The sequence below is a fragment of the Colletotrichum costaricense genome, assembly GCF_030867565.1.
Source record: "Colletotrichum costaricense strain IMI 309622 chromosome Unknown Scaffold_14.1, whole genome shotgun sequence".
Lineage (NCBI taxonomy): Eukaryota > Fungi > Ascomycota > Sordariomycetes > Glomerellales > Glomerellaceae > Colletotrichum > Colletotrichum costaricense.
In genome coordinates, this window is record NW_026848243.1 from 79746 (window position 1) to 98071 (window position 18326).

The following is an 18326-nucleotide window of genomic DNA, read 5'->3' on the forward strand; positions in this document are numbered from 1 at the left end:
GTAGTTTATATATTAATAGGTTTATTTAGTAGATTTATTTAGTAGATTTGTTTAGTAAATTTATTTAGTTTAAATAGAGAGTAGCTTTGGGTAATATTAAAAGCGATAAGGATAAAAAGAATTTTTACGAGTTCTAGTACGTAGATATTAACCTATTTAGCCCTTTTTTTAAAAACCTCTACGTCACTATTAAAGTTTAGAACTTCTATAGTTAAGGGCTGCTTCTAACTATTACGGCCGACTATTACGGCTAACTATTACGGCCGACTATTATAACTAATTATTATAGCTAACCTCTATCGTTAACTTTTCTAACTAGCACTACCGCAAAGTAGCTTACCTATCCTAAATTAAATAGCGGTTTTCGTATTAAAATTATTATATTACGTTAAGCGCGTACTTAAAATATATTATATATATTATATAATTAAAAAGTATACTATATTATATAATTTCTTTTAAAAGCGTAATCCTATTAAGGTCGATCTTTTATACTTATAAAGCCGGAAAAAAAACTATTATATAAATATATACTTATTTTAATAAAAATAGAATCTCTTATTTAAAATTATAGTTAACCTCTTTTTATATATTAATATCCCTTAGCTTTTTTATTTCTATATTTATAATATCCCTAAATAACTTTTATAATTATTATAAAAAATATTTAATATTACTAAACTTCTTTAGTAAGTTTTAAAAGTTAATTTTAATAAGTTATAGTTTTTAAACTCTTTTAGAGCGCTCTAAATAAGTCCTATAAACTACTTTTTTTATTATTTAATAAAATATTATATATCCTATATTACTTTTTTTTATAGCTTTTTATTAATTAAGTATAAAAATAGAAAAAAAGTAGTCCTAATAACGGTTATAATAATTACTATTTTTTATATTTAAATATAAGAGCGTTACGAAAATATTATTATTAAAGCGTTATAAAGGTTTATAAGCCTAGTTTAAACGTCTAAAACTTAATAAAACTTTATTTAATACTTAATAAAGTAGTTTTTATAAGCTTTATTTTTATATAATAATAAAAGTTTATTATAAAAGTTCTTTATTAATATCGATTTTAATATTAAGAATTACTTTTTTATAATTAGTACCTCGTTTACTACGTACTCTAGCGTTTTATTAAGAGCTATTAAAAATTAAAAGCTCAAGAACTTTTATAGTATATATAAGCGCTCGTAAAGAGGATTATAAATTACGTAAAATTATTTATAACTTAGTTACTATATTCCTTTTTTTATTCTTACCCCCGAGCTTATATAAGGGGGTTATTTTAGGGATTAATAATAATAATAAGATTATATTAGCCTTTTTAACCTTATTAACTATATTTTAAAATACGTTTATTAATTACTTAGCGTCCTAAATAGTTAAAAATTTAATAATGATACTATTTTTAATTATAAAGTTATTTTAAATATTAATATTTTTAAAACTTAGATTTATTTCCCTAAGTATTTAAATTAACTTATTATTAGTATTAAAGAGTTTTTATATTTTTTAAATTACTAAATTTATTTACTCGCTTATAATAGCTTATTCTTCGTATATAGGATTATAAAAAACTTTTTTATTAAACTTAATATTTTTTATAATAAATACTTATTTAAGCATAAGTACTTAGACCTTATATAAGTTATATGTTTTTAATATATATCTAATTAAGTATTTTATATACTTATAGGGAAGTATTTTAAACTCTTTTTAATATATACCCCTCTTATAATCCTTATAAAAAAAGTATACTTAGTAATTATATACGTAAAAACTACTAAAATACAGAGTAACTAGTTTAAAATCCTATACTTAGTAACCTATTTATTATTAACGTTAATACTACTTTTATTAGTTAATTTTTACTATAATAAGTAAATCTTTTTTATTAGTTTTTTATAGGGTAATATTATAAATAAAAATTACTATTAATACTATTTTATTTTATAAATTCGTAGAGAGGTTCGTAAAAAAATATATCTTACGAGCTTTAATAATTACGAATTAACTTACTTTTTTAGCGTTACTTACGGGTTTTTATATATATATAAATAAAAGTTCTATTCTAATTCTTAGTTCGCTATACTACGTTTTATATATATATTTAACGTTTATAATTAAAAAGGCGGTCTTATTATTATTTTTAAAAAAGTAAATTAAAATCCTTTTTTAATAATAAATTATTACCTCAAGGCTTTATAGTACGAAGAGTACTTCTTTTTCTATTTTAGTTTTTAAAAAGAACCCCTTAAGCTACTTATTATATTTATTAAAAACTATAAATATATATTATTCTTTATTAAAAAATAGTTCGAAGTAGAAGAGATCTTAGTATATATAGTATTATAATTATAAAGCTCTCCTTAAGGGAGGTCTTCTTAAAATTATTATTTTAATATTAAATAATATATATACTTTATATTTAACTTATAATAAAGGTTTAATACGTATACCTCGAGTTTTATATAATAATTAATAAAGAGTATTAGGTTTAAAATAACTTATTTTAAAATATTAAAAAAGCGCACTATTAAACTTTTTATAAATATATTAATATAAATAATAGAATTTTTTATAGCTAATTAGTAATATAATACTAACTAAGCTCTATAAAATATACTTAAGGTTTATAAAAAAAGGATAGGATTAAAAGAGCTTATATTTAAAAAAACTTAAATTATTCTTTTAAATAAGCTACTTTTAAATAGTATTCTTATAAAGTATTTTTTATTATAAAATATAATTTAAACTATAATATTAAAATACGCTTCTATTTAGTAAAGTTTTTAAAACTATATTAATATAAAATTCCTTAATATAAGCGACGTTCTAGAGCTTTAAATCGTAAGTTCTTTTCTCTTTAAGTCCGTTTAAAACGCCCTTTATAATATAAATACTATATATAATAATAAGTAGTATAGTAGTTCTTAATTTAATATAATTATTATTACTTAATAATACGTAACTCTCGGGTTTAAATAAGCTCTTATTATTAATTAAATATACTACTTTATAACTATTTATTATTATATTTTAAAAAAAGAAATAAGTATTATTTATAGAGGTATTAAAAATTACGTTTATTTTTAAGTCTTAACTTTTTATAAATATAGTAATTATATAGCCCTCGTTTTAGTTTATTAATAAGCTCGCTATAAGTTAGTTAGAAGATTTTTTTAAAAACCTAGGTTTCTTAGGGGTTCTATCGTTTTTTAGCTAACTAGCTTTTTTAAGCTTATTATAAAATAATTTCTATTTATTTAATTTAATAATAACAAGGACGTTTTTTATATAACTTTTTAATATTTATATTAATAACTTATTAGCGTTTTAGTTTATAAGTACTTATTTTAATTTTTAATATACTAAAGGCTATTATAAGTATGCGTAATTATAAAAATACGTAATATTATTTTTATTATTTATATTATTAACTAAGTTAGAGTATTTAGTAAAAATAAAATAAGCCCCTTTTTAATTTAAAAGCCGTTTAGTATATATATCCTAAGTTACTAAACTAAATATATACGTAATTTCCTTAAGGGTCCTAATATACGTTCTAAAGGTTATTAATTTACTAAAGGTTTTATATATATATTAGCTTTATATAAGGTTAAGTCTAGACTTAATTATAATTAAAAAATTAAATATAATAATTTCTTTACTAATTTTTAGAATATTATACGTTTTAGCTCAAAAATAAGTAAACTATTACTCTTTATACTAACGTTAGAGGTTAATTCTAGTCCTCGCTTTATTAAGGGCTTATTAATATTCCTCTCGAACCGTATTCTTTATTATTAGTTTAGGGAGCATAAATTCCTACTTTAAATATTTAATAATTCGCTATATATTAAACTTAGTACCGTTCTTAGTAGTTTTTTAAAATACGTATTTATATAATATAATATTAACTAATTTTATTAGTTACTAAGCGAGGATTTTAATATATATATTAATAATATTATATTTATAAACTATAAATTACTCGTATTTAGTATTAAGCTCTTATTATTTTTAAATACTCTCGAGTATATAAATCCTCTTTATAAATATAATATAAAAATAGATTTATTTATATAAAAAAAGTAATATAGCTAGTTTTATAAAAAGAAACCCGGCTTAGTTTTATAAGTTACTTATACTTAAAAGAGTTAAAAAGTTTATATTAAGAGTTATATTTAGAAGTTATTAATAAAAAATTTCTTAGTTTCTTTAGTCGTTTTTAAATACTTTATAATAAGCTTAATAAGCTCGTAGTTCTTTTTTATTATAAATTATAACTAATTATTTAAATTTAAAGAGTAAAATAAGCGCTATAGAGGGGTTAAAAAATATATTAAAATTTAGAGCGTTTAAGTTAACGTATTTTTAAACCCTAATACCCTTATTTATAATATAAAGTATATTAAACTATTTAATTTAATTATTATAACTAATTAATTTAGTTTAAATTAAAATAAATATAAATAAGTTAGTTATTTTAAAAAGATCGTAAGAATCGTATTAATAAGTACGTTATTATAATATAAAATCTTAATTAAGAGCTAGGCTTATAATTATTATAAGTTATAATATATAATAATAAGTATACAGAGTATAATAAAAATAATTTAATATATTAAAATAGAAATAAATAAAAAGAAAAGGTCTATATATACGATATTTAAGATAGATACGTGATTTAGTACGTGACGAGCACTTCGTGAGATGCGGTTACTATCCCTGTTACGTGACACTTTATTACGGAGCGCTAATAGGGTGATCTTCGCTTCGCTAGTGACTAAAGAGAAGCCAGGAAGCCCTTTAGCTTTGGACCAAGGAACTGCACTGGAATGAAGTAGGCCAGGTCCAGAGAGCATCTTATCAAGAGTCAAGTATCTGGGCTAGCAAACCTGACTAGCCTCGCATACACGGAAATGAGGAGTGTTCTGTCCAGGATCAATTGGCATTCTGAGATGAGACTTTCTAGTGAGAATAGAAGGTGGATCGAGTTGCAGGAGGCGAGGGTTGTTTGGGAAAAGCCTGCGTCCAAGATGTGTTGCCACCTCGGGAATCGCTTGCGTCAAAAGCCTAGGAGACACTTCTTGGGCGGGGTATGACCTCCGCTTATGATGGACGTTCAAGTCATGGCGAAAGTTGCAGAGGTTTCTGACCAAATTTAGCTTGGACTACTCTACTTCTCATCGGCTCTAAATACGGAAATGAGGAAGAGGTAGGTATGAGAACTCAACAGTGTGGTTCAAGAATGGTTATTGAACGATTCTCGCAGTAGTGGCAATCAGAGGGGCTAGTTCTACCCGATTTGGTCATGTGGATCATACCGAGGATGCGAAAATCAAGCGATTCGTCAATTGGCCAGACTGAATACGAATTTGCTGTCCTTAAACGCTCATCAACTTCTGTGGTGTTGATCTCGACATGTCTCCCGGGTTGAATGTAACCCATGTCAGAATTTCCCCTTCCACAAGACGTCCGCGTCTTCCGCGTATAGGCATTGCACCTAGCCATTGAACCTCAGATCCGATTCTGGGGATGCGGGGTATGACCCATGCCCACAATAGGCCACAACACATTACACTAATGGTTGAAGGTAAAATGTCGTGACTTCAATCACCCCGTAAACTCGGCATAGTAGGTGCTTATCATATCTATTTATGATCATTCCTCCACATTGAGCCATCTTAAGCGCTTATGATAGCACTCGCTAGGAGACATATAAGAATATAGAAATTCAGATCGCAAGTATAGTATTGCGTCCTCGAGCTAACAATCAAACATTGTTACCCATAGCAAAAATGGGTCGATTACAAGTCTTCTACTTATTAATATTCACTTTGGTCCTCTTTGGAAATATCGAAGCTCAAGCAACTACGGCCGATGACTTGACAAAGTTGCCTCAGTTCCCCCACAAGCCTCGGACGTTCATTCTGACGGATATTCTTAATGAGCCTGATGACCAGATGTCTATGGTTCGCTATTTGACTTACTCAAACGAGTTCGATACCAAGGGTCTGGTTGCCACAACTTCCGTTAGCTTGCCGAACGAAACGCACCCAGAGGCTATCGGACTTATTATCAAAGCATATGGCGAAGTGGTGTCCAATCTAAATCAGCATGTGCACCCCAACGCAAGCTTCAATCCCGCCGAGGACCTTTTGAAACTTGTGAGATCAGGCCCAGTGGTATATGACTGATCCCCCGCCTGGCGATTGTAAACGCTCTTCATTAACTTGTCGTCTCCAGGTTTACGGCCGGCAGGCTCTGGATGAACCGTTAAGCGATGGCGCCAGACTCCTTGTCGAAGCGCTTGAAGCGTACGTTGATCCGTTGTTGGTCTCCATTTGGGGCGGAGCAAACACCCTAGCGCAGGCCTTACAGTTCATCAGCGCAGAACGAACTTCCAGTGAGGCAGCCGAGCTTCGGTCTAGGCTTCGGGTCTACTCGATCTCGGACCAGGACGATTGCGGCCCATGGATTCGGGCCAACTGGCCAGATATCACGTACATCGTCAACGTGCACGGCTTTCGCGAATTCCAAGCTTCTACATGGAGCGGCATAAACGGCGCAGATAACGGTGCTTCTAATGTGACGAAAACACAAGACGATTGGTTGACTCCCAACATCTGCATCGGCCCTCTGGGACAGGTGTATCCCAAGATTATCTACGGCATGGAGGGCGACTCGCCGAGCTTCATGTGGCTGATTCAAAACGGCCTCAATAGTGCGGGGCGCCCAGACTGGGGTGGCTGGGGTGGTCGGTACAGTCGTGTAACCGAGGCCACGGACATCAATGAATATGGTACATCCATGGATACAGCAGTCTCTGTGTCCGGCCTGAATCATCAAAGTTCAGGCGCCACTGTTTGGCGGTGGCGAGACGCTTACCAAGACGACTTTGCTGCGCGAATGCAGTGGACAGTCACGGATCGATTTGAAGACGCTACTCACCCGCCCAATATCAACGTGAACGGCTCCGTCAGTCTTGATGCCATGGAGGTTCTTCTCCCGTCCAAAGACACAATCATTCTGGATGCCAGCGCGACCTACGACCCTGATCACCCCGAAGACTCGACTCATCTCGAGTTCGAGTGGTATGCATACACGGAAGCCTCCGTTGCTTGGGCTAGTGGATATCTCGAGGGGCTCATCGAAATTCACCCTCTATCGCCGCCGTATGGTACAACCGGTTATCTCGAGGTCAACGATGCGGGGTTCAGGAACGTCACGACTGGTTCAAGGGTCCAGATCACAAACAATGTGCCAAGTATCTCACGGCTTGAAGGAGCATTATGGCATGTTATTCTCCAGGTGAACAACAAGAAGGGTCAACACCCGGTTCGCAGGTATAAGCGAATCCTGATTCGAGACTCGGATAGCAAGAATTGAATGGAGAGCAGAGAGCTTCCACGCCATGGTCTGTAGGCTAAGCAAGATGTTTATCTTCAATCCCTGGGCCATGGATGATGGAGAGAATCTAGGAGACCCCGCAAACGAAGATTACAGAGAACTTGGAACTCCTCTCCCACACACAATATAATATCTCCTCTGATTCGACAAATCCTGCGAAAGTAGGATTGTATGTGGATTTCTGTCTCTCCGAGTGATCCACGGTCTATGAAAGGCTCATGCAAGGCTCTTAGACTTTAGTAGAGAGATCGGGTCGTCTGTCTTAGATCAGCCGCCGCATATCTAACAAGAATCTGGAACAGTTTATCGACTTTCCCGCGGCGTGGCGGCCTGATCGTCTCCCTCGAAACCCCCTTGTCTAAGATAGTTGTCCACCAATGCAGCCTCCGTGCGACTCCGAATCTCGTCCAGCGCTGGCTGGGCAGTCAGCCAACTAGCCACAAGCATGCTCTTCATTTGCCAGGTCGAGCTGAATCGTCTAGCATTGTACCAATCAAGGTTGTGGCGTCCGAGCTCCGGTTTCCAGGGGAAGTTGGCGATCAGGTGGAGGCGCAAGATGGCGGGGTAGTTGTCCAGCTGCAGCAGGGATTCTTTCACGGCGACAATGTACCATCTGGTACTCCCAAGAACGAATCCTAATGAAGACCCGACGATGAAGGGTAGGGCGGCGGTGCCCCAGATGCTACTTCCCACGATAGCGGCTGAGAGTCCGAGGACGGCGGCTGTCGATGTGCCTGCTAGCATGCTCCGGAGCATGCTGGGACGATGTTAGTTATGAGCGCATATCATGAGATTTCCGGTGCATACAGAAGACCGGGGCCACTGTTGAAAATTAGCTAAGCTCAGGTATGGGGAGGACTGGCAGAACAGACTTGACATTGCCCCATCCGCCCAATATCCTCAACAAGTTGAAGTGAGGTTGTGCATTGGCGGTGTACTCATTGACCTTTGGATACGATTAGTAGAGCGCTCCTATCGCAAGGAAACCAATCCAGCCTTACTGCATATTCTTGGACCGACATTCTGATGTGCAGTCTGCAAAGATCCGTCAAAACACTGAGACACTAGGAGGATCATCACAGATGAATGTTGATTGAAAACATCATTGTTTGATCTTAGTTCGGGCCCAGTCTTCTTAGTCAGCTACCAGCCGCATCGTGTCATTGGTCAGTGCGGCAAAATCTCGGGCACCGGCGCCAGCTCCGTGCATCGGTAGGTCCACCCGCCGTGCCTCGGCTCCGCTATCCCGGGCCCGGCATAACTATCTACCTAACCTGCCAATGTATTCACGTTATTGCCTTGTCGGCTGCTGATTCAAAAGTTATTTTGACGAAGTATATGAAACGGTAGCCTCATCATCTTCGATGTTCTTGCTGATCTATCGAGCGACATCCATGATATTTGAGTCCATGATTAAGTCAAGAGTACCTCGGATAAACATGACAGTGTGAGAGGATACATGTAGTGAGGTAGCCGTATATCTTGGATACACGAGAGATCGAACCTTCCCCTCCAATTGAGCAACACGGAACTTCAGACTATGCATTTGAAAAGCATATCACGTCTAGGACGATATGACGCTTTATGAGAATAGGCCGTGGACTTGATCAAGATTGGACATCGATTGAGTTAGTTCACTGCTAGCTAGGCTACTCTTATGGCAGTGGTTATCGTTCCAAATCAAGAGTGAAGTTAACAATCACCGTAGGTGTGAGGCGCAAACGGTTGGTGACGACGAGGTCTACTTTTTCAGTGTCTAAAAGCTAGAGTGCAGTCAGGCTATAGGCCTTCTGTGATATTGAAGCAGCGACTCGGAGGGGCGCTGCGGCAGAATGTACACAAGGGCTTACTCTGCTACTTGCCAGACGCGTTTCCGCCTTGCGAAGAGGATCCGCCGCGATCAACGTTCATGAAGTCTTCCTGTGTAGGCGTTCTGATGTCGCCCTCTTCGGCGGCCTTTTCTGCGGCTGCCATCTCCTTATACTTCTCTCGAAGTTCTTTGTTGACCCATGCAGTATCATTCTTGGCCTTGATAAAATGCGCTTGCTGTGCCTTTCTCTCAGGCTCACGGGCAGCTTCCATCATATTAAGACGGAATTGGAAGAAGAACTTGTTCCGCTTCACAGGGTCTGGCACCCATGCCTCCATCTCCTCTTGAGTGGCAGTGCTGATACAGGAATCACAAGGTCCCTCTTGAGGCCATGGACTTCCTTCCGTATAGCTTTTAACTCTAGCCTTTTCCCCGCAATAGTGTTGGGGGTCGTTACGCGCGAAGTGGCAGTAGCTGTTCAATCTCTCTTCGATATGACCGCAACACACAGGGAAGGAGAATTGTTCATGCAAACACATGGTGGAATATCGTAGAAGCTTGATAGGCGAAAAACGATGAGACTAAGAGTAAATGACATGATGATTAGCACAGTTGCGTGTGTTGCTGGTCACGACTTGCTTTCAAGTGCGTGCCGGTCTGAGAACTTACCGGTGATTTGCAATAGAACTGAGTGATTTTGTAGACTTGATTGTGTTCTAGTTGGATGGGGGTGTTGATGCGGAATGGAAGGTCACTAGAGTCCTGACAGTGGCCAGTGTTATATCCATTAGGTGAGGTTGTGAACATCCAATTCACGATGGCCAGTTCAATGATTTGGCGAAAGGCTGTTGACTTTGTCGAGGTCATGTTTGCGATTCTCATGGCGTCCAAAATTACTGTATTGCCGCGCTGCGTTATCGCCTGCCACGCCTACAATGAACTTGGGTGTCGTGATCTCCCCATTTCGTTTGCCCAGAAGAAGCGTATGGAATGAATCTTGCCGTTAGCCTTTGGAATGAATGTGACATTCTACATCACACGCCCAAGATCGCGAAATAAAAGTGGTGTGGTTACTTTAGTAAGTAAGGTAAGTAGGTAAGACGTAAAGAACAGCGTTCATTGTCAACGTTGTCTCCTCCGCCCCCAGTAATCCCCAAGAACTCATCAGGTAATACGAAAAGAAAGTATGATGGGGATTCTACAAGCTATGACCCATGTCGATTTTTGCTTTGGGAGAATGAGCCTTGGTCGCCAAACGACAACACCTGGGCTGTGATACCACTCTACCGCCGTCTCAAGGTAAAGAGTGGCGTACCAACAAAGAAGTGGAACAGCCGCCCTCGCCGGGAAACATGAGGCAATGCTTGCCATCTTCAATTGAAATCCCGTTTCGAAAGTTTGCTGATCTCATCCGGTCTTTCGTGGAGGTAGGCAGGGTTTTCCGCCCTTTGGTCCGTAACAAAGCATGTCGAAAGCGCTCCGTGACTGCCCCGTACGGTACCCAGCTGACCTAGAACGAAGATTCTGTTCGCCCGACATAGAAGGCTTGAATGCCACCAAAAACACACCAGAAGGGGCGCTAGTGAATCGAGAACAACATGCCTTGACGGACGCCTGATTTTTGGTACCTGCATGCAGGTGTACGAGAACCGCTTCTCATTCCGATCCTGATGGGCCAAATGGGGCAAACGCAAGCTGAAGCTGACATCGTCCGATCGGTGACGGACTTTTTGGGGATGACCGAAATCATACCGGCTGCAAGACCCCACCATCGGTGCTTTCCCCAACCCGCGTCGGTCCCGAGCCTACCACTCTGCCCGACTAATCCTCCTAAGCTTTCCTACGTCAGCTTCAGCAACCCTTTTTAAACTACCATCGCCCTGCAGCATTCCATAGCGTAGCTAAGCTAGCAGTGTTTTGTTTACATCATTTTGCATCAGTGCACACCTGCATATCGTCTCTACACAAATCATCTTTTGTCAATTGAAGAATGGCATCAGTACCATTACGCCGTGTGCGGCCGGCGACCATTGCGGCTACCTTCGCAGCTGGGGGCATTGGCCTGGCGGCGTACTCGAGGCTGTTTGTGAACAGCGCGTCTGCCGAGTCTGGAGCGCCGCCAAAGGTGTTTGGGGCGGGGCCTGCGTTTGTGTCGCTTGCGTTGGAGAGCTCGGAGGATGTGAACCACAATACCAAGCGATTGCGGTTCAAGTTACCACAGAGAGAGGCGGTCAGCGGTCTTTCATTGACGTGTGAGTGTTCGCGGTCACTTTGATTGGGTGCAAGAAGACGAAGGTGTTAATGTTCAAGAACAGCTGCTGTCCTGACCATGTCATGGCCTGAGGGCAGGTGGCTCCCCGTCGCGAGGCCTTACACGCCCGTGCAACCCCTCGGTAAGAACAAGAACAATCCCCCAAAGGCCATCCATTGCACTCCGGGTACGAACAGCTACTGACCAAACAAAAAGATGACGCCGGCTATCTCGAGCTGATGGTAAAGAAGTACCCAGACGGCAAGCAAAGCACACACATCCACTCCCTCACACCAGGCCAAAAGCTCCTCTTCGCCCTCGCCATCAAAGGCCATCAATGGAAGCCCAACACCTACAGCCACATCACGCTCATCGCCGGCGGTGCAGGCATCACACCAATCTACCAGCTCGCGCAGGGCATCCTCCGCAACCCCGAAGACAAGACCGCCATTACGCTCGTCTTTGGCGTCAACTCGGACCAGGACGTGCTCTTAAAGCAGGAGTTCGAGCAATTTGAGAAGGAGTTCCCCGGCAGGTTCAAGGCCGTGTACACGGTTAGCCACCCCGTGGCGAATTCGCCGTACCGGAAGGGATATGTGACGAAGCAGTTGTTGGAGGAGGTCGGGGTCGCGCCGAAGAAGGAGGAGGATACAAAGGTGTTTGTGTGCGGTCCGCCGGCGATGGAGGCGGCTCTTGTGGGGAAGAGGAGTGCGCCGGGGGTGTTGCAGCAGTTGGGGTATCGGAAGGATCAAATTCATCAGTTCTAGAGAGTTAATTTCTGGCTTTACCTAGATGTACGTTACAGAAGACTTGAGGGAAGATAAACCCAGACCAGCTCTTCCTTCCTAAACGTCACGATTTTCGCGCGAACTGAGAAAAGAAATACGGAACCAGGCTTCAGAAAAAGGACTGGAGACAAAGAGATCGCTGGGCCTCCGGAGGCACTCATGGCGGCATTAGAGTAGGCTACCTGAAACTCAAACCAGGTTGTTATTTTCAACAATTCAAATGACCCGCCTTGCTAGCTCAATCGGTAGAGCGTGAGACTCTTAATCTCAAGGTTGCGGGTTCGACCCCCGCGTGAGGCTCAAATCCTCACCGCGATTGGCAAAGCCACTCTTCGGGTTATTCTTTTTACATTTTTACCTTGTCCCTTCAAGCGGACTCATCCTTGCACCGCGGCGGCTTGAAACTGACGCTGCTGCCATATCCTTCTTCACTGCCAGAAGAATTTTGAGGGAAGAGATTTCACCAAGTGTAGAGAAAGTGGAGAAGTTGTCGACGTCAGTGCCTAGACTGATCATTGCAGCATTGCCCGCATCTACAAGTGTTTAGGTGAGCTGGTCATACGCTATGAGTCGCTCAGCGTGAATCGATTGATATCGCTCCCTGTCATTCTTGCTAGGCTTTGAATGTGCACTCCATGAAGGATGTGCACTCCATAAAGGATGATCCTTGTTCACCCGTATGCGTCTTGGATCAGAACTACCGGCCATTCTTCAGTACCCCGTTGCAACATCCATACACAGCCTGCCGAGGATTGCATCACGAGACGCGATAGAAGGTATTGAGAATTCGAGTTCCGTGTATCTCTGCAAATACCATTCATGATTTGCCATGCCAATCATCAATCGTAATCGAAGATTTCTATCGTCGTGTTGGAGACATTACTTCTCCAGGATTTCTTCAACGACAAACCCCAACCGCAACCATGATTCGTTGACGTAATGCACGACCCCCACAAAAAAGTTCTCCATCACTCAGCCAACTCCAACCATATCCCTTTCTTTCCACCCACCATTCAACCTCACCATCAAAACTGTAAGCTTCTCACGCCATCTCGCACAGCTCAATTCATACCGCGACGAGCTGACGAAAGACGAGATGGAACAATTCGGCCTCTCAGCAGCGCACTCGGGCGCGATAAACCACATCCACGCCATTCACTTCGGGCCCGCTGCCGTGGACATCGTCAGGGAGATTCGGTTGGCTGTTACTGCTGTCGTCATCGGATGGGTTGCTGTCACGGGGATCAGGACGATTTTCAATCGGGATAGGCGATAAGCGGAGGTGTTCTGGTTGATGAAGAGTGAAGTCAGTGAGACGGGGTCGCAAGGAGGACGCTCGTCGCTGGAGGGTTGAATGTCAGAGGCTGCATCTAATTCAGTATGGTTATATGACCCTCTAGAACAGCTGAAATAGCTGCCATATGTACAGCAGTAGGGTATTTGGTCATCTCATACCCTTTCTAGGTATCTGGATCAACAGAAAACCCCACGTCATTGCCACTTTCATCGTGAACTTTTCCACGGTCCCAAAACTCCTCACAAAGTCGTACCGGAAACACCAGCAAACCCAGTCGTCCATCTCACCACCAGCCCAGCTCTGAGAACCTCCAAGCCAAACGTTGCTACGTAGATCAGACTACGCCGGCGGAAAATGCAAAAACCTCTGACAACACCACGCCCCCGCCCCCGAAGCACACGCCTGCGCCGCGCCAGCGCCCGTGTCGTCTGCCTTCTTCGTCCATCCTTCCGGGCACGCGCCGTCGCAGAAGGCCTGGCATATTTCGGCGTCGGGGTCTGCTGCCACCGAGTCTTTGTGTGTCCCACGTCAGTGATGGATCGCGAGTTCCATTTGTCACATTTTGAACTTTGTGGTGGGATGTTTTGGAGAAGGGGACGGGAGAAGTTTGCTTACCAAGTGGGATGGCTAATGCCATAGCTATGAGGCTCCATAGCACGATCGCGGCGGTCTTCATATTTTCTCGTGATTGGAAATTACTGTGATTTGTTGGGGTCGAATCCTTTCATTATGAGGTTGTGGGTACGTGGTCTTGGAAAGCAAAGAATGGATAACAAGTTTGTCAGTTGAGTACTGTTGTTAATATAAGGTATCATCCTCACCCGACCCCTAATCACAGTGGGAACATGGGACAATCAAAGACGAAAAAAGACTCCTGCGGACAGTAATGTAATTATAGAGTAGACAAAGATAAATAAAGCGGTGCCTCCCTGAAACTCGCATCAGCGAACCAACGATCTCGGGCTGGCCCGGGCGGACGGGAGGCCCCTTTTCTTTGTTCACGATCCCAGCCTCATCCTTGTTCCGCCAGAGTCTGGCCTCGTCAAGCGCGCTTACTGGCTGAGGTTTACGGCACAGAAAAAACGTCTGAAACTTCAAATACCGCGCGGACGGATTTTGACTCCCGCGGATCTCGAAGAGTCTATTTGGAGCTGCTGTTACTTTTCCCCCGGGCACCGATGGACTTCACATTATCATGATCACTGAGCAATGTTCGAGTGCAGAGGTATGAATAAACAGGTTGAAATTTGAAAATGGTTGTAATTGCAAGTCATCTGAACAACTTGCATCTGTACTAAGAAAGAATGCCTCGTCATGCAACTCGTGAAAGTCCCTCGTCTCAGCTACCAAAATCCTTGTAAATACATGTCCCATGGTTTACCCATCATCCAGTCATGATCCATTCCCAGTCATATCCCATCCCAATTATTTTTTATGTACCCATGTCCACCCACCGAAAAGAGTGTCAGGAACCAGCCCAAGCAACTCTTTTCAAAACGCCAAGATAAAAGCAGACGAACAAATAATTCCAAAAAGCGCAGAAAGCAGAAAACACAACTTAGCAAGCACCGTAACGCACACCGCGCTTGCCCAATTCCTTCCTGCCGACGGGGTCCTCGGGCATGACCCAGCCTCTAGCCCTCTTGGCCTCACGCTTCTCGGCCAACTGCGGCTTGGGCATCCAATCATCCCTAGGCAGCGCCTTGCGTCGGGTACCCTCAGCAGGTGCGCCAATCTCCGTCTTCCAGTGCGCCACGGCACTGCGGCTCTGCTGCTGAGGCGCATCGTCGCCAGCCATCATGCAGAGACCCCAGAGCGCGAGGCAGGCAGTCAGCGGGATCTCGCCGACCTCGCAGTCGGCATCGTCAGCGACGGCGGCAAGCTGAACGGAGGTAACTTCAAGGTGACCAAAGTGGGGGACGGATTCGCTACCGTTGCGAACGATGACGAGCTCAATCTCCGTGAGGATGAAGCCGTAGCGGCATGAGTGCTCGCGCATGGCGTGGTGCAGGGCGGCGAGGCCACGGAGGTACTCTACGCGCTTGATGTTGCCCTCGACGCGCATGCCGGTGTTGAAGCGGTCAAAGGAGCGGACGAGGCCGACGACGCGGGCGGTAGGCTTGCCGCCAAAGATGGTGGCAGCGGAGGCGGGCTCGCCGGCGGGAGAGGCGGTGAAGAGCAGCTCGGGCTGTTTGGCGGTGGCGGAGGGAGCGGGAGCAGAGAGCTGCATGGGTCTGTGGGAAGAGATGGCGAGCGCAGCATTGAGCTTGGGGAGGTAGTGGGAGGCGTAGATGCTGTGAAGGGCGGCTTCGGTCTCTGGGTGGCGGGCAGTCGGGGCCGGGTTGGGGAGGAGAGGTGCCGGGACGGGGCAGTTGAGAAGGGCGGCGGCACCAGGGAGAGAGAGGACGGAGGAGGCGTTGAAGGTTGTCCAGGGGCGGATTTGGCGAACATCCCACCAGAAGTGCTTGGTGTTGGGATCCCGGAGAGGGAACGAGATGGTGCGCACCAGCGAAGGAGCAGGGTTAGATCCGGTGAGGTAAGTCATGAGAGTGGTGCTGGGAGTCGGGTCTGGAGTGGCAGCGGCGGACAGGCTGAGGGGAGATGGCGCACGAGGAGTGTAGGAGGGGAACATGTATGCCTCTGATGACTGCTGAGGAGCAGGAGAGGGAACGTATGAGGGCATCTGACGGTAGGTCGGGAAGCCGAACTTCTCGAGGGCGACACCCTCAAGGCTGCATGTTGATGCGCGGCGAGATTGCATGTCATCGGCGAAGATGATGGGAGAGCAAAGGAGGGACGAAGGAGTCTGCTCCTCGGGCTGGCTGCAGTAGGTGGAGGGCATGTTCCATGTGAGGGTCTCCGGGTTGGTGAAGCTGCGAGTGTGAGCCGGGCGGAAGACGGCGTTGGTGGTGGGGGCCACAGGGGTTGCCCGTCTGGGAACCGGGGCGCGGGGCTTCGGCGATGCCTTCATGCGCTTGGGAGGCGACTCGATGGCTTGGTCCTGGGAGCGGATCTTAGGAAGCAAGAGAGGGCCGTGTTGGCGGATCGGGGGTGAGGCACGAGACGGGGTAGTCATACGTGTGCTCACCGAGTCCGGTGTGGAGTCTGCGGTAGAGATGAAGGAGTAGACGGAACCATTGGAGCGGGAGCGGTTATGGCCCGGGTTGTGGTGGTAGGGGAGGTCGAGGAGAGAAGAGTCGAAGGAGAAGCTCGGCGGCGTGGAAGGCTCGCACGAGGGGAAGATGAAGTCGAAGGACATATCCGCTGCCAGACTGGGAGATGATGTGTTAGTGGGGGTGTAAGTGAGGCGAGAAGCAGGGGGCATCTCATACGTGGACATTGTGACTGTGTGAGTTGGTTGGATTATGGGATTATGAGAGGTGTTTCGTGAGAGAGAGGAGGCCAGCTCCAGGAGTCTTTTTGGCGTTTGAGGATTGCGTTGCGATGGGAAAAGCAGACGGGGGTTGCTGTGAAGCAGGGACGAGGTGGCCGCGTTCAACGAGACCAGGGCGTTCCGAGAGATCTAGGTGTATAGTTTTTGTGTTTTGGTATCCAAATAATGCGAGTTATAGTAAACAAACAATGGTCGATTTGATAACAAGTTTAGACTGAGACGAGGATGAGAGGACGAGAGCGCAAAGGAGACGAGGAGATGAGGAGACGAGATGAGGATGGAGAGAGAAGGGGCCAACAGAAAGGGACAGTAGGCGCGGGAGGGGAGGACATCTTTATCCTCGGGTTTGAGGCTCGTAGCCCAATGGATGTGGTGGTGGTGATGCGGCGCGCGACTGACGGCCGACTGGAGCGAGGGCGTGTGGCCTTCGCCCCGGCCCCAGCCTTGGACTGACCGTAGGTCGTCGGGCCCAAGTCTGGGTCTCTAGCCCCATCAACTGACGGGGGGGAGGGTAGAGCAGCAGCGGTACAACGCAACTGTGGGTTGAGCTGCGCGCATCCGGCTTGAGGGTTTGTAGTCTGTAGATGCCAGGGTCCCTTGGACGGATCGTGGGCCGAGACCACACGACTGATGAAAAAGATGGATGGATACGTATTCTCAACTACGTAGTTACGGTAAGGTAGTGTGTATCCCATGTTGAGGTGGAGGAAGAGAAACAGACTGTCGTCTATCGTCTGACCCCGGCACTACACAAAAGGACACAGGATACAGGGTAGCTTGGAGCTACTGCAGAAGGAAGGGAAAAAAGGGTGGACTCGTCGATGAAATGCTGCATCTTGGGCTGCATACTGGGAATGCAGAAGTGAGGTCGTCGACCCACTACGGCGTTGAGAACTTGAGAGAGCTAGAAATCTGAAACACGGGGCAAAAGTGTGTGAAGGTTAGTCCACTTGGAAGTACATTGGCGCCGCATAGATGCAGAAGAAGAACTTGAAGCTGTTCGTTGAGTTTGGCCGGGTTGGTAAGGTGAGATGGTGAGGTCGTCACTGCCTTCCATTCCAAGAACGTTGAAGGGTACGTATCTTTCAATGTGGATCCCCTTGGAGGCGGAGCCTGCGGGAAGAGTCGCTCGCTTACTTGCGCACTGTCCAAGCCACGTAACGGCTGACCACAAAACAGTGTATATTCGGTTATCAGAAACGGTACGTACAGCAAGACTGAGAAGATGCTGTTGACCACTCACCGTCCACGACAGCTGTCTTGCATCAACTGCTCTTTCCTTGAATCCCTGGGTTTCCACCTTCGTACCTTCCTCACCCCCTGCAAAGCGTCTATGACTCATTTTTAGACACATGGCAGGTTCGGCC

At 43.8% G+C, this 18326-nt stretch overlaps 8 protein-coding genes across 8 annotated transcripts; 4 read left to right on the forward strand and 4 right to left on the reverse strand.

Moving 5' to 3' along the window:
• Positions 1–4844: 4844 nt before the first annotated feature.
• CCOS01_11900 (cytochrome P450 monooxygenase) lies at positions 4845–5111 on the forward strand (the record flags this gene model as incomplete). Its single annotated transcript, XM_060460051.1, has 2 exons — positions 4845–4849; positions 4913–5111. The coding sequence occupies 2 exons, from the start codon at positions 4845–4847 to the stop codon at positions 5109–5111; spliced, it is 204 nt and encodes a 67-aa protein (XP_060308994.1).
• A 696-nt stretch (positions 5112–5807) lies between these two features.
• Positions 5808–7398, forward strand: CCOS01_11901 (uncharacterized protein; the record flags this gene model as incomplete). Its single annotated transcript, XM_060460052.1, has 2 exons — positions 5808–6194; positions 6256–7398. 2 exons carry the CDS (start codon positions 5808–5810, stop codon positions 7396–7398), a joined length of 1530 nt encoding a protein of 509 aa, XP_060308995.1.
• Positions 7399–7722: 324 nt separating this feature from the next.
• On the reverse strand, positions 7723–8441 carry CCOS01_11902 (uncharacterized protein; the record flags this gene model as incomplete). The annotated part of the gene is made up of 3 exons (XM_060460053.1): positions 7723–8176; positions 8292–8365; positions 8421–8441. The coding sequence occupies 3 exons, from the start codon at positions 8439–8441 to the stop codon at positions 7723–7725; spliced, it is 549 nt and encodes a 182-aa protein (XP_060308996.1).
• Positions 8442–9273: 832 nt separating this feature from the next.
• On the reverse strand, positions 9274–10111 carry CCOS01_11903 (uncharacterized protein; the record flags this gene model as incomplete). Its single annotated transcript, XM_060460054.1, has 2 exons — positions 9274–9810; positions 9899–10111. The coding sequence occupies 2 exons, from the start codon at positions 10109–10111 to the stop codon at positions 9274–9276; spliced, it is 750 nt and encodes a 249-aa protein (XP_060308997.1).
• A 1108-nt stretch (positions 10112–11219) lies between these two features.
• On the forward strand, positions 11220–12247 carry CCOS01_11904 (oxidoreductase NAD-binding domain-containing protein; the record flags this gene model as incomplete). Its single annotated transcript, XM_060460055.1, has 3 exons — positions 11220–11481; positions 11545–11622; positions 11697–12247. 3 exons carry the CDS (start codon positions 11220–11222, stop codon positions 12245–12247), a joined length of 891 nt encoding a protein of 296 aa, XP_060308998.1.
• A 1117-nt stretch (positions 12248–13364) lies between these two features.
• CCOS01_11905 (uncharacterized protein) lies at positions 13365–13544 on the forward strand (the record flags this gene model as incomplete). Its single annotated transcript, XM_060460056.1, has 1 exon — positions 13365–13544. One exon carries the CDS (start codon positions 13365–13367, stop codon positions 13542–13544), a length of 180 nt encoding a protein of 59 aa, XP_060308999.1.
• On the reverse strand, positions 13383–14241 carry CCOS01_11906 (uncharacterized protein; the record flags this gene model as incomplete). Its single annotated transcript, XM_060460057.1, has 4 exons — positions 13383–13555; positions 13819–13904; positions 13966–14077; positions 14181–14241. 4 exons carry the CDS (start codon positions 14239–14241, stop codon positions 13383–13385), a joined length of 432 nt encoding a protein of 143 aa, XP_060309000.1.
• Positions 14242–15123: 882 nt separating this feature from the next.
• CCOS01_11907 (uncharacterized protein) lies at positions 15124–16905 on the reverse strand (the record flags this gene model as incomplete). The annotated part of the gene is made up of 1 exon (XM_060460058.1): positions 15124–16905. The coding sequence occupies one exon, from the start codon at positions 16903–16905 to the stop codon at positions 15124–15126; it is 1782 nt and encodes a 593-aa protein (XP_060309001.1).
• Between the last annotated feature and the right edge of the window lie 1421 nt (positions 16906–18326).